Consider the following 16,593-nt stretch of genomic DNA (forward strand, 5'->3'; position numbering starts at 1 on the left):
TCCCCAATCCGATGGTCAAACGGAGATCCGAAATCGGGGGCTTGAACAATATTTGCGTGCCTTTACGGCCGATCGCCCATCTACGTGGTCCAATTTCCTGCCTTGGGCTGAACTATCGCTTAATTGCTTCCATCATTCAGGGCTAGGAACGTCTCCATTTAAAGCGTGCGGGAACCACCTTTGCTGGTAGCCGTTGTTCCTTCGGTGAAAACACCACCTAATATGGTAGAACTGATTAGGGAACGGGGAGAATTGTTGGTTGAGCTCCGAAAGAATTTAGCAAAGGCTCAGCAACGCATGAGCGCATCAGCCAACAAACACCGGACACATATTGAGTTTGAAGTTAGGGACTTTGTTTGGCTGAAATTGCAGCCGTACCGCCAGCACTCGGTGGCGAAGCCAGTGTCGGCTAAACTAGCAAAGCGCTTCTATGGCCCCTTCGAGATTTTGCAGCGCATTGGGCCGGTCGCCTATAAGCTCCGTTTGCCAGCTGGGAGCAGAATTCATGATGTCTTCCATGTGAGCTTATTACGAGCATTTGTGAAGGGCGATGAGGTCGAACCATTACCGTCCAACTTCAAAGGAAATCGCCCAATTGTGCACCCCGTCGCCATTTTGGATTCCCAAGTGATGTGGCATGAAGGAGCGGCAGTTGAACATGTCTTGGTTAGGTGGTCTGACGGCTCCGATTCTCCCTCGTGGGAACCGCTGGAGGTGTTGCGACGCCGTTTCCCTACTCTCCACCTTGAGGACAAGGCGGTTGCTAAGGAGAGGGGAGTTGTTACGAATGCATCTTCATCTACTACAACAGAGGCTGAAACAGGATACGACGAACACCACGCCGACTGAGGAGCAACCAAGTTCAACAGCTCCACGTTCAGAAGAACAGCCAGCAGATACCGGGACAGAGAAGGTGATAAGAGGAGAACCGGCGAGGAACTTGAGACCGAGAAAGGACCTAAAAGCGCCGGATCGTTTTCAAGACTTCGTCGCCAAATAGGCGCCGAAGATGTTCGAGGAAATGCATCAGCTAGCTTAGTTTATTTAGATTGAGAATATTAGTTATTTTTGGTTGTCGTTTTATTATTTATTTAATTTTAAACAATTATTGAGTCGAGCGTTTTATAAGCTCCGTCGGGTTTTCTTTGTTGGTTCTTTCCCGATGAATAGGATTAGGTCGAACCAACCCTAGGGTCCTAGTTATTATAAATAGGGCATTTCATTAATTTCACAATCAATTAATGAAGAATATTATCGCCCAATTACTTGCGTAACACACTCAACCCTAAATCACTGCCGACGGAGATCTCTTCCACGCCAGTTTAACCGTTGGCCGCCGACTCTCATCTCGAGGGCGCCGGATTCTTGAGTTTCGTACCTTACCGGATCGATTTTCTTTGTTAAGGAAAAGGAGGTTCATAACAAACGAAAACTCCTTGTTATTGACGATTTCATGTAGTGTATAATTACATAAATAATTCCTTGAGATAGAAAAAGTCACATATTTGATATTCCCGACAACGCTTATTTTCTTGAAATTTAGGTAGCCAAAGAAGAGAAGATATGAGAAATCCTTATTCATTTCAGCAAACTCACCAACTGAAACTGGAGACCAAGCAACATGATTTTTAAAGGTTGCTACTACCGTCGGTCCTTTCTTTATATGTGTCATCCTAACCGATGCGTAGTTTGCTCGATTCTTTTTTCTCGTTTCCTCGTTGCTGCATGTTTGAGACTCTACCTCAATTTTGCATGTCCTACCTAATACTATATTTTATGTAGGTGTATATTAGCTTTGTAAAATAAATATATTACGGGAGTATATGATACTGTAGCCTATATGTTATTTTATTTTATTTTATTATTAATTGAATTAAGTATATTAAATGATATAAGACATGAAAGATTAATTATATACACTTGACTGAATATTTATGAAAGTATTTTTACGGAGGAGATGAATACAAAATCTGTAAATTACATCAATGTATTATATAAAAATATAATTAAAGTGATGCAAATATATATAGCATGTAATTTGGAAATGCATTAATATTTTTATTGTCAACCGATAGTCTCCATGCATGTTACGAGATATGTAACTTCATTTAATTAGTAAGAGAATTAAATATAAAGCTCCTAGACGATAAACATACAAATTGCTTCTCCGAATAAATAAAACGTCACGTCCACGTTTGATCATAAAATTTTGCATGCTGTGATATTATATAAATAAAGCAAAGTTTTATACTAATAATAATAAAAAAGAATATTAAAATCGATACTCAGTTTAGCCGACTTTGGCCTCAATAAATAGTTAGTGTAGGAGAGGAAGAATTTATTCAAGAAAATCATGTGTTCTTAAAGTTATTATAAAATGCTATGGTACTCAATTTAAGAATTGATTAGCTTTGTAAGAGTGTGGAATAACAATAGAGCTGAGAAACACGTCGACTTATAGAAAAAGGAAGAAGAAAGCTGGAGAGAGCAGGTCCAGGAGAGATAGATCAAGGGTGTAAATCAATAGGTGAAATAAAGAATCAGAGTAGACTTATTATCTTAACTCAGGTGTGTATAAATCAAACTCAGGTGTGTATAAATCATACTTTTAATCAGAGTAGACTAATAAGTATGTGGTTTTGATTTTAAGAATTCTATAGTTCTAATTTTTAATTTTTTTATTTTGATTTCTTTAAATTCTTAAATCTTGGATCATTACGGTTGAACCTCGATAAAATCATATGTTCTTATATCATATATTTCATATTTTAAATATATTAAAATATTTTTTTTTCTTTTTAATACTGCAATATTAGAGTTTTTAGCTGATTTAACTATGACATGCAATAAATTAAAATTTGATATGGTGTACTAATACTAATTGAGTTTAGTGTTTACGGTTTTAATTTTAATTCTTTATTTTATAGAATTTTTTGTAGTTTTAATTTTATTTCTTTATTTTATAGAATTATAATTTCTTTAATTTATAATTTTTGAAATATGTAATTAATATTTTTAAAATATGTAATTAATATTAAAATATGTAATTAATATTTTCTCTTTTCTGTATGGACCATTACCTTAGCTCAAATCACTGTAGCAGACGAAGCCAGAAACTTTACGTTGGGGGGCCTGAGGCTAGGTATTTTCTAGTGTTGGCATCGTTGAATTTTTTTTTAGCATCAGCAATGGAGAATTGCAAAAGATATAGTAGATGAATAATGAGAGGAAAAAAAAAAAGAATGCATAATAGAAATTAGAATTATGCTAGTACTATATGTGCTTATTATCCTTATAAAACAAGGTGCAAGTAAATTAGAGTAATATAAAACTAAAAGTTGGATATATGCAAATAAAATAGCAGTTAGAGTAAAACTATTAGACATAAAAGTGTAAGAAAATAAAATAAGGATATTTTTTTTTTATAGGTAGAAGGATTTGAACTTGGAAACAAAAAAATATACTGTAATTAAGAAACTAAAACAAATTCTAGGAAGTAAAAGTGTAAAAATAATGATTTGTTACTTAATGAATTGAATTTTGGGAACATTAAACAAACTCCTAGATATAAGAGTGTAAAAAATAAAGCAAAGAAAAAAATTTGAATTTTAGGCTCAAGGGGTCGACTTGGGAGCATAAAAATGCAAGTAAATTGTGCAAAGGATAAAAAAATGAACAATTTGCTGGCTTAGGGATTCGAACTCAGGTAGTGCAAGAACAATGACTTGGGCTAAAACCAATTGGGCTACTCATAATCTTTATCTTTGTAATAGTATATATATAATAATAATTGTATAAGCTAGGGGGCCCAATGGCCCCTCAGGCCCCATAGTGGCTTCGTCACTACTGTAGCATGCTATAAATTAGAATTTTATATAGGATATAGTATGCATTAAGTTTACAGTTCCGATTTTAATAATTTCATAATTTTAATTTTAGTTTTTTTATCCAAAATTTCAGTTTCTTAATTCTTAATTTTTGGAACGTTACATAGAATCTCAATATAAAAAATTATACGTACGTTTTCTTAACTCATCTATATTTAATATTTAAATATATATAATTAATATTTTCTTTTTTATAGCTCTTTGCTCAATTCTTTAATATTTTGATGCAATAGCACAATGAAAATGTTTCAAAAAATTTAACGAAAAAAATAAGTTATGAAAGAATAGCACAATGGATAAAGAAAAGGCTGAATATTAAATCATAGAATGATTGAATAAAAATTTATTTGAAAAATCATATAATGCTATTTAAGTTATCAAATTATTTTACAATTAAATATAAAAATTTAGTTATGTAGTGTGTTCATTAATACTGATAATCTAAATTACTGATTTTTTAATTAATTGTTTAAAATTTACACGACAAGAATGGTTTTGATTGAATTTTTTTTAAATTCATCACTCTAGTCCATGAGTAAGTTTATCTCCAATTAACATATATGCATTTAGATAAGAATAATTAATCTGGTTAAATTTTCCTTAATTAGATATATATATATATTTAATACTATAATGTTTAGGTTAAATTTTCCTTAATCAGATATATATCTATTTAATACTATAATGTTAGGGTAATATAGTCACATTGTAAATTATATGTATAGCAAAAATACATAAGTGTATTATGGCATGAAGACATTATGTCTCTAAATCACTATTCTTATTTTAATTGGAAAGAGAAGATAGAAAATTTCCAAAACTAAAAATATACTCCTGTCATCTTATTTGAGACTAAAAAGGTCAATATGTCATACTCCCTCTATCCCAAAATAAGCGAAACACTTCTTTTGGGCACGTGATTTAAGAAATTGATATTTAAATAATTAAAGTAGCGAGAATAACACATAAGAGAAAGAAAAGTAGAGAAGTAAATAGAGAATAAAGTAGATGGTGAATAAAGTAAGAGAGTGGATTTTTTTGCTAAAAAGGGAAATGACTCACTTATTATGGGACATCCCAAAAAGGAATATGACTCGTTTATCTTGGAACGGTTGGAGTATTTATCAGAACGTATGAAGTACTCCCTCCGCCCCAAGGAAGATGACCCCTTTCTTGGGCGGCATGGGATTTTATGCAAATTTATTTTGTGTGTTGAGAGGAGAGAGTAAAGTAAGAGAGAGGGAATTAAGTAGAGATAAAAGTGTTTTCATTTTAAGTAATGAGTCATCTTAGTTGAGACAAACTAAAAAGGAAAGTGAGTCATCTTCAATGGGACGGAGGGAGTAATATTTTTAGAATCGTAGTATGAAAGATTGTCAAACAGAATCACTACTTAAAAGTAAATCTGTGCAATGGGGAGTGTTATATTGTTAACTCAATACTTAATTGCTAACTACAACTAAATAATAGTCATTAGATATTCAAATTAAGGGCCTAGATCATCAACCCCGTAATGTCAATACGATGAACTAAAAACGTCAATAAGGGTATTAAGGTCAATTTTGGCAACTGAGCATAACACATCATTGACCGAACCATTTCAAGAAATGTTCGATTTCTCTTTTCTGCAACCCCATTTTGTTGAGGTGTGCCAGGAGCGGTCAATTGGGATTCAATCCCAGCTTCTGCCAAGTAGCCCAAAAATTCTTCACTAAGGTGCTCGCCTCCTCGATCAGATCGTAAGGCTTTTATAGTCTTACTATGACGCGTTTCTGCAAATGCCTTAAACTCTTTGAATTTCTCAAAGGATTCTAATTTGCGTTGCATCAAATAGACATGGGCTAATCTTGAATAATCATCAATAAAGGTGATGAAATATGCATAGCCTCCCCTAACTTGAATTTGGAATGGACCACAAACATCCGAGTGAATGAGATCTAGTACTTTCTTAGCTCTATTTTCTTTGATCTTAAAGGATCTTTTGGTCATCTTGCCCTCCAAGAAGGATTCGCAAGTTGGAAAAGGGTCTAAACTTAGTCCCTCAATTGAGCCAAGGCTTACCAACTTTTGGATCCTTCTCGGATTCGCATGCCCAAGCCTTAGATGCCATAAGTACATATCATTCATATCGTGTGGTGAAGTTTTTCTCTTGCGAGAAACAGATATGTTATTCGACTCAACAAGATGATGCGTAGAGCGTATAGTATACAAGTTATTATCCATGATACCTTGACAGATAAAATAATCATCTCTCCTTATAATGCAAGCATCATTGAAAGAAATAGAATATCCGTCAAAAACCAGTTTAGAAACTGAAATCAGGTTCCTTCTAAACGAAGGTATCAATAAAGCATTGTTTAATACCAAAACTCTACTACTAGAAAAATGAATATAAACAGCTCCCACTGCAATCGCTCCCCTTTTTGGGGCAATCAGGTGTCCAATGTCCCTTTTCACCGCACTTGAAACACTTGCCAGTTTTTCTTGCTTTGACCTTCTTCTTGCCCCTCCTTGCCTTCAATCCCTGCTCCGCCTTGCCATCCTTCCTAGGTCTAGTGACTTTGGAACTGGAGGCGCGGTCAACCAACATAGCTTGCTTAGAAGTTCAGCCAAGTTAAGGTCTTGCTTAGTCATCTCATAGTTGACTTTGAACTGTTGAAAACTTGCCGGAAGACTTTGGAGTATTATGTCTACTTGAAAATCTGGATCTATTGATCCTCCCAAGACCTCAATTTGATTGAGATGGCGCATCATTTCAAGGACATCGTCCCTAACTGGCGTGCCCTCCTTCATCGTCTTATTCATGAGACTCCTAATCACTAGAGATCTAGCAGATCGACTCTGAGTCCCAAAAAGAGATTTAAGGTTCTCCATGATCTCAAAAGCGGATTCGTAGGAATGATGTTGATGTTGAAGTACATTTGACATAGAAACCAAAATATAGCACTTCGCCATCTCATTTGCCTTTATCCACTTATTGTACATGGCCTTATCTTCCGCAGAAGTACCAACAGGTTTTTCGGGGCAATCAGTTTCAAGCACAAACTTATAATCATCAGCGATGAGAACAATATCCAAATTACGTTTCCAGTTTACATAGTTTGGCCCCTCGAGTTTGTTTTCTTTCAAGATCACAGATAATGGATTGAGCGACATAATTGATATTGACTGAGAAAATAAAAGGTATCCATCACACAACCATACATGATAAAGGAAGGTAAAAACCATAAAACATTCTAGAATCACATATGCTATTAAAACGCTAAATAAACAAGCACCAAAAGATGTCATGGATTATTTAGATTTAAAAAAAAAATCTTGGTCACAATACTGACAGATAGTCCAGAGACCATAAGAATGGCATGACTTCCTAATATTGCCTAAGCTAGTACCATAATTCTAGTCCTCAAGAATCTTATCTCGCTTTGAATACTCCTCTAAAGAAAGGTCGCACGCCACTCAATGAGAATCTAAGACCATGGTTAACATCTTTTAAACAATGCTCACTTCATGATAATATTGCTCCTACTAATCACAATATTCCTTCAGAAATATGCCTTTCATTTAAAAGAACCATTTTAGTTATTCAAATCTTATGAAATCTGTAAATATTACTAATAACACAACTCCTCTAAAGAAAGGTCGAAATGTTATCTAATTTACTTCACATTTGAATACCATTTATGGAGACCATATACAACATGACTGTTCGTAATTATCGCTTAATCATTTTTAGATAAAATGGTTTTCATTTGATTATCATGCAAGCAAAAAGTTATTTAATTCACATAAGATGTAAATTTTATAGGCAAATAATTTTGCACACTTTGTAACATCACACATAACCAAATAAATAATGTGATTTTAAACCACTAATTGTCTAAAACTAAATAATTAAAATAAATCACAATTTATCCTTTCCATGGTACTCCGGATAAAAAGGATTAAATAAGATATATATACCTCATTTGAATAAATCAAATATCCAGGGCATAAAAATTAGGTCAAGACCACACATTGGGCCTTGCCTATTAATCGGGTCATCTAAAACCCTAATTAGGGTTTCGCCCTTAAATAAAAACAACTAGCCGCCGCCGCCTTGTAGGGATCCGTGCCGCTGTCGTCTTCATCGGGACCGCCTTCCCGCTGCCGAGCGTTGCCAGCCACCGCCGTCAGCCCGTGCCACCGCCTTGCCCAGCCGCCATCGGCTCCGCCAGCCTGGAGCCGCCGACGCAGCGCTGCTGCAGCTGCTTCGTAAAGCAGCCGCTGCCATTGCATGGCGTCCTGCTGCCGCCGCCATTTGCCGCCGACCAGATCTGTGTGCGGCCGAACCCGCTAGGGTTTCGGCGGCCGCCTAGGTCTCTCTCGCCGGTCTCGTTCTTCGTCTTGTTTGCTCCATTGTATTACATTACTTTGTATTCTAACTATTACATTTGTTTACAAAAGAAAATACAAGGAAAAGCAAGACCAAATCTACCACGGTCAACCCCCGTGGGTTTACAATAAAACGAAGAACAACAAGATTCAACAATCACGCAATATTGCAAGCATGAAAACAATCATCCATCACATTTTTCAAACATGTACATCTACATGAGTAGAACATAATAAACTTAGATCAAGAATAAACTATCATAGATCTACAATATTCTTAATCAAGAATATTCTTATAGATCTAGAATATTCCATTTAACAACTATATAAAATAGATCTAGAATATGTTCTGTAGATGTTGGAGTACTCTATTGTAGATCAAGACATTCTTCATCAATCTTGAAGAAAATTCATAGATCTAGAATGTTCTTTAGCCGATCTAGAATATTCACTTATAGATCTAAAATATTCTTCATTGATCCATGTAATTTTGAAAAAAAAAAGATTAAACCGACATAATCAGAGCCTAAAAGCATAGCTCTGATACCAATTGTTGGGGAATAACGCAGCGGAAATTGCAAAAACAAATAAATCCACAAAAGAATCTATTTAGGTGATTATGTGGATCGATTCAATTTCACGCTTGAACATGTAGAGACATATAATTGCGCAATTAATTACATAATTTAAATTAAATTATGATGTTGAATATTTATAATAATGATTCTCCAAAGAATCGAAGTGGCTTGCTACTTCTCCACGTGTAGATCTTGAAGCTTGATTGTGAATGCAAGACCAAAGATCTTCTAACCTATGACCCTTAACTCTATAGATCTAAATTCCTTGTGGGAGGAATCTTTTAGAAATTATAAGGATCTTGAAGAAGAAGACAAGAAAACCAAGAACACACAAAGATGAATTTCGAATTCCTCTATTAGAGAGAGAGGATTGAAAATTCTAAGTGTGGAGGCTAGGGTTTTTTGTGTTGTTGTTTTGTCTCCTCTCCTTACATCCTTATTTATAAAATTTATGATGAGCTAGGTTAGGGATCTATGGGGTTTGGATTGGGCCTCCCCAATTGGACCTTCTTTACTAATTAAATTATAACCTATAATTCAATATAAGGCCAATGGAATATTTCTTGTGCCACTATCGAAGAAATACTGACCGCCCATCCAATCCGTGATTACAAGCAATCCGGGTTAACCTCTTTAATATATTATTTCCCGTGTCTAAGACTTTTTATATCCATTAATTAATTTGTAGTATGCTATAGACTTTAACTTAATTAATATCTTTTTATTTCCAAGAGTTTGTCTAGTACGAGATGTATATCAAAATATACTTTTCCTTTTCTATTTATTCTTGGATTAAATCCAAACCGGCCGGGTTTCCGAATAATATGACTTCTCTCGAACACCTCTTGGGGATATAGTCAAACCACGCAGGCACATGATTCAATGTAATAAATAATAAAACTGACACCGTACTAGTTATTAATTACTACTACCCAAGATATCAGGAATATTGGGTTGCGAAAAACCCACACCTATTGATAAGTCAAAGCAGCGTATGATTAAATAACGTGTGTCCTATATTATTACAAAGATTAGGAAATATTAAATCTCCAAGACATCGTCTTAAAGTAGATAGCAACAAAGACGTGTCTATACTTTAGATCCATTCAATGCTATACCACACCAATGTCACTAGTCATTTTCAAGGTAAAGACGACTTTCAGATGGACACTGCAACCTTTCACGATAGGTAGCCAAGGCCTATCTAGGTTGTGAAAAAGTTTTACTTCTACAAGGTACCGGTTGGGCCACCTACTGTGATGACCTGTTCTACGACCCAACCTTCAATGCAGAAGACTTAAACTGATTTTACTTTCCGGCATTTTAATTATATAATTTAATATATAGTTAGATACGGTCAATTCTCATTAAAGTAAAATACACAGTATGAAGAAAACATTTATTATTCTCATTAAATGAAGAGTGCTTACAATATACAAGCAATTTATCAAATTCAAAATAAACTCAAAAAATGTTTTTTAGTATATCTGTTCCAACATGTACTCCAGATGCAATGCGTGAACTGAATTGGAGCGCAGGAGGAGCACTCCTTCAATTAGGAGAGAATGATGTCATGCAAGTAATTGAGAGAGTAGCTTCCACTGATTAAGGATGGTATAATGAAAGAGACAAGTCATACAAGGTGGCCTCTGCTACAGAAGATGATATGATAGACAGAATGTCAATGTAGCTAGATCTTTTGACCACTCAACTGGGGATCATGGAGATGAGACAACCTGGACCAGAACTGCAAGGAGGAGTTGAAGGTGTCAACTATGTGCACCAAGGAGGGAATAACATGAACTTCAACAACTATCGCCCCAAGCAAGGTGGTGGTAACTATAACAACTATGGTAACAATGTGCATCCCAATCTCTCATATGGGAATCCAAACAATGCTCTGCAACCACCGCCAGGATTCACAGTGTCTAATGGGTTGGTAGAACAACAGAAAAAGCCTACTACTGAAGATATCTTGCAGCATTCATGAATCAGACTACCAAGTACATGGAGAAAACTGACAAGTACATGGAGAGTGCCAAGAAAAACCCTCCCGTCGACGTTGCCGATCGCGCGGGCATCGCCGCGCTGCTCTGGCGGCTTGCTTCTACCGACGGCGATTCGCCCTAAGCCAGCGACGTCCACCCATGGCGGCGAAGCTCTCGGCTCGGCGCCGCGCATCCTGGAATCCGATTAGGGTTAGAGTTAGGTCTAGCTTTAGGGTTTCTTGGCAGTGGAACCGCCGCTGCTCTCGAACGAGCAGCGGCTCCTATCGACCACTGCCATCGTCGATTGCCGTCTGAACCAAGGAGAAGGTGCTGCGGTCTTGCCGGTGGTGCGGACGAGCCCACGCTCATTTTCGCGTCGCCGCATGATCGCGCCCTAGCTCCCACTCGATCGGCGGCTAGTGCTCGGAGACCGCAGAACTGGTGGTCACGCAGGCAGCGCACACGAGACCTCTCTCGTCCGTGTGTCGCCGGCCAATCACCCTCCAATCTCCCACTCACTCGACAACCCTAGTTTGAATCGCATGTCGCGTGATTCGTCTCGGCGCAAGTGCCGACGAATCGCACGTCTCGTGCGTTCCAACAATTTGAGTTATTTGTTTCGATAGTTCTTGAGTTCATCATGCATAATAAAATAACAATTAAAAACAAGAACATTCTTCGAACATAAAAACGCATGCATACATGAATTTCGTGAAATTTAAATCCAAATAATCAGAGCCAAAGACTGGTTCTGATACCAATTGAAGGGACTGGCAGTGGAAGCGCTAGGTTATCATAAATCATTACATAATAATTCTGATCTATTAGCAGATTATTTAGATAAATTCTATTCGCGCAATTATCACATGTATCATGCTCAAAACTCAAATAACTCATGCTTTAAATCAATTGAAACCTAAAACATGTTTTTCTACGGTTTAGCCATTATACCTTGATGATTCTCCAAAGAATCGAAAATTGCTAGGTCTTCTCCACGTGAAGATCTTTAGTATAAAACCACAGATCTTCTGACTGGTTCCCGGACTCTAAACTGATATCAGGGTAGGCTGATCTCACCAGTATACTAGGACTTAAATAAAGAAGACAGAAATCCTATCCCACAAAGGAGAGAAATTCGACCCCTATGATGATAGAGAGTGGGACGAAATTTTGGAGTATATAGCAAGTATATTTTCTGTCTCCTTTATTCTCCTATTTATAATAAGTCACATATTGGGCCCTGACATGGATCTATGGAAGGCTTTGGATATGGGCTCCTCCAATTAGCTTTTTACTAATTAAATTAAGCTTAAAATTGGAATATTACGAGCAGCCACTACAGAAGTAATATTGCACTCCCCATCCAAATCCGAAATTACAAGTACTTTGGGTTTCCAAAAATTAATATTTATTTCCCGCGCTTAAGATAGAAACATCCATTAATTAATTATTGTCTGCTATGGACTCAATTAATTAATATCTTATTTATTCCAAGAGAGGACTCAGCAAGAAAATCTTATTTATTATTCATAGAGTGATTACACTACAACTAGCTAGGTTCCGAATAATAAAACCTTATTTCAAGCTTCTCTTGAGGATGTTATCAAACGAGACTCACCTCGTGCACGATTCAACATAATAGTAATCCTAGCACCGCTAGATATTAATCACCACTACCTAATATACCAGGCTTATTGGGTTACGATAAACCCGCACCATTTGGTAAGTCAAAGTAGTGCATAATCAATACCGTATGCTCAATGCTAACGTACATTGATTGAGAAATAATTTACGAGACCTCGTCTTTCAGTAGATAGCATAAAGACTATCTCGCTGTTAGATCCATTCAGTGCTATACCACACCAACGTCATCTTATTTCAGTAAGGATTAGAAATAATCAGACTTAAAGTGAAATTATTCTTTTTCTTTGTTTAGAACTGACCGTGTTACCTTAAAGTGAACGACGCCCACAACCGGTCTACTAAAACAAAGACTTAGACTTTGTTAAATTACTTGTACATTTAAACATGCATTAAACATCCATTAAATGTAAAACATAACAACATTATGACAAAAATAATCTGTTTATTCCTTTGGAAAATAAAATAAGAGTTTCAACAGTATTCAATCACTCGAAAGATGATTTCTAGTATACAAACTCTAACAATCTCCCACTTATACTCAAAACAGCTTTCGAGTATACAAAAAAAAGTGCACTACGTCTAATTCTCCCACTTATACTGAAAGCGAGTTGGGGTCTGGAGCGAGTCAAACTCCCATCCCTTCCACATGGCGCTCGAACGGTTTGACCGTCAATGCCTTAGTAAAAGGATCTGCCAGGTTGTTCTCTGACGCAATCTTGACCGCTTGTATGTTTCCTCTCTGCACTATATCTCTGATGATATGATACTTCCTCTCAATGTGTTTGCTCGCTTTGTGAGCTCTTGGTTCCTTCGAATTAGCCACAGCACCAGAATTGTCACAATAAACAGTGATGCTCTTGGGCAGATTCGTAACGACACCTAAGTCCATAAGGAAGTTCTTGAGCTATACAGCCTCTTTTGCAGCCTTTGAAGTGGCCACATATTCGGCTTCCATGGTAGAGTCTGCAATGCATTTCTGCTTTACACTCTTCCAAATCACAGCTCCACCTCCTACGGTAAACACATAACCAGAAGTAGATTTCCTCGAGTCTTGATCAGCTTGAAAATCTGAATCAGTATACCCCAAAGGACAGAGCTCGCCTGCTTCGTAAACTAGAACATAGTCCTTAGTCCGTTTAAGGTACTTGAGTATGTTCTTTACTGCAGTCCAATGTCCTTGGCCCGGGTTCGACTGATATCTTGCTACCATGCCAACAGCAAAGCAAATATCAGGTCTTGTATAAAGCATAGCATACATGAGACTACCAACTGCCGAAGCGTATGGTATCCTTCTCATGTCAGCTATCTCAGTTGTTGTCTTAGGAGACATCTCTTGAGATAAATGAATGCCATGTCTAAAAGGTAAGAAACCTTTCTTGGCATCTTGCATGCTAAAACGGCTAAGTACAGTGTCGATGTAGGGTTCTTGGGATAAGCACAACATCCTTTTCTCACGATCCCTAAGGACCTTGATACCTAGGATGTGTCCCGCATCTCCCATATCCTTCATCTCGAACTGGTTTGACAACCAAGTTCGTACTGATGACAACATCTTTTTATTGTTTCCAATTAGAAGAATGTCATCTACATATAAAACTAAGAACACCACATTCCCTTTCTCAACCTTCTTGTACACGCAGCTCTCGTTAGGGCATTTTTCGAATTCAAACTTGTGAACAGTTTGATCGAAGCACTGATTCCATGATCTAGATGCTTGCTTGAGGCCATAAATGGCTTTCTTAAGCTTCCAAACCATGTGCTCTTTGCCATTGACAGCGTAACCCTCGGGTTGTTCCATGTAGATGGTCTCCTCAAGACTACCGTTAAAGAACGCAGTCTTAACGTCCATCTGCCACACATCCCAATCCATATAAGCTGCTATAGACAACAGAATCCGGATCGATTTGAGCATGGCCACTGGGGAGAAGGTCTCGTCGTAATCGACACCTTCCTTTTGGGTGTACCCCTTAGCCACTAGTCTTGCCTTAAAGACTTTAACTCGTCCATTGGGTCCATGTTTACGCTTGTATATCCACTTGCTCCCAATGGCAGTACAGCCTTCGGGTAGGACGGACAAATCGTAGACGTCTTTGTCTATCATAGATTGTAGTTCCGAATCCATTGCACTTACCAATTGGCAATGATCGACATCCGCCTGCGCCTCTGCAAAGTTCCAGGGATCTAGTACATTGCTGTCCGAGGAGTGATCCACGGATTCCCCCAAACCAATGTACCTATCGGGCTCATGAGAGACCCTCCCACTGCGGCGCGGCACTACAACATTAGGTGTAGAAGTTGAAGGTTCGGGAATAGGTTGTACAATTGGTACTTGTTCTTGGTTAATGGAACTTGTGACTGAAGTGAGCTCTTCAAGAGCTACCTCACTGCTGGGTTTATGATTCATAACAAAGTCTTCCTCTAAGAATGTCGCGTGAGCACTCACTATGACTTTCTTGTCTCGGAGACTATAGAATTCATAAGGTTTCGAACCTTTGGGGTACCCTATAAACAAACATACCTCTGTCCTTGACCCCAGCTTAGTTGTATCCTTTTCCAATACATGAGCTGGACACCCCCATATCTTGAGATGTTCTAGATTGGGCTTGCGCCCAGTCCAAAACTCATATGGAGTGGCAGGAACAGATTTTGACGGAAAATTGTCTAAAATATCACTCGCGGAAAGCAAGGCATGTCCCCAAAATGAAATAGGCAGTCGTGCATAACTCAGCATAGATCGGACCATGTTCAACAAGGTCCTATTCCTTTTTTCAGCTACGCCATTCTGCTGGGGTGTGCCCGGCGCAGTCAGTTGGGATTCAATTCCCTCTACCAATAAGTAGTCCAAAAACTCGGCATTGATGCATTCGCCTCCGCGATCAGATCACAGGCACTTGATACGTTTTCCATGATGCGTCTCCGCATAAGCCTTAAACTCCTTGAACTTGTCAAAAGCTTCAGATTTAAAGCGCATCAAATAAACATATCCGACTTTCGAGTAATCATCAATAAAGGTGATGAAATAGCGAAAGCCACCTCTTGCCTCGGTTGACATTGGTCCACACACATCAGTATGAACGAGTTCTAGTGCTTCCTTGGCCCTATTACCTTTCACCCTAAAAGGTCTCTTAGTCATCTTTCCTTCCAAGCAGGATTCACACGTAGAAAATGACTCTGTGTCTAGACCTTTAAGAAGGTCTTGGTCCACTAGAGTTTGAATCCTTCTTTCGTTGGCATGACCAAGTCTTAGGTGCCATAAGTACGTTTCGTTCATTGAACTTGAAGGTTGTTTCCTTTTCTTTGAAACTTTTGATGCATTATTGAGTTCTAATTTGCGATTATTAAATTGTGTAGATATGATTGTGTAAAAATTGTTTTCCATGATACCACGACAGATATAAGAACCATCTTTCTTTATAACACAACTGCCATTGAAAGAAATCGAATATCCATCAAAAACCAATTTAGAAACTGAAATTAAATTTCTTCTAAAAGAAGGTATCAACAAAACATGGGATATGTTAGTAACGACTTTGGTTATACAATTCATTTTTCTATTTAATATCCATTTTGTTTTTACTTTGTTTCTTCCCTAAGTAGTTTTGATGTTGCATGATTGAGTGACACAATCGTGTATGATTTAATATAGCTTGCTTCATAACTGTGACAGAGTTCTAGTGAGTTAGCTTCACTTAGTAGACGATACAGTTAGCTTCCCTTAAAATGGCACTGTTAATTGAGAGTGAGGACTTTTCAAGGGTCTTAGGAGTTTTTTTGGAGTTACGTGTTAGGATTGACAACCCTAATTTTGTAATCAACGTTTACATCGCATGAGCATAAGCTAGGTGACTCGCCCTTTCAAAGTATAAACTATGCTAGGGTATTGTAGTTTGGAACTTGTATAACCATAACTGTGAACGCACATCCCTGAGATTCCCTTATCTTTATCGTTTATATCCGTGTTTTATTTGCATTTAGTTGTTATATGATTTTTATTGTTTTTAGTTTTTAAAAGTTTTCCGAAACCTACTGCTTTCCAGATAGTAATTGAGTCTTAGTAGATGATAGACACTTTGTGCTTGCCTTCCCCATGTTCGATATCCGGTACTGACCTTTGGCTATACT

The 16,593-nt window shown here is 37.3% G+C and overlaps 1 protein-coding gene across 1 annotated transcript; it reads left to right on the forward strand.

Moving 5' to 3' along the window:
- The first annotated feature begins 222 nt into the window (after nt 1-222).
- LOC148932512 (uncharacterized) lies at nt 223-849 on the forward strand. The gene has a single exon (XM_089065132.1). The coding sequence runs from the start codon at nt 223-225 to the stop codon at nt 847-849; it is 627 nt and encodes a 208-aa protein (XP_088921258.1).
- The last annotated feature ends 15,744 nt before the right edge of the window (nt 850-16,593 follow it).

Source organism: Salvia hispanica, chromosome 2 (genome assembly GCF_029641045.1).
Source record: "Salvia hispanica isolate PSC_SH4W2 chromosome 2, Shi_PSC_v1, whole genome shotgun sequence".
NCBI lineage: Eukaryota > Viridiplantae > Streptophyta > Magnoliopsida > Lamiales > Lamiaceae > Salvia > Salvia hispanica.

What these genes read in the sequence shown, in the direction of transcription:
- LOC148932512 (XM_089065132.1), top strand. Translation starts at nt 223, where the DNA reads ATGGTAGAACTGATTAGGGAACGGGGAGAATTGTTGGTTGAGCTCCGA.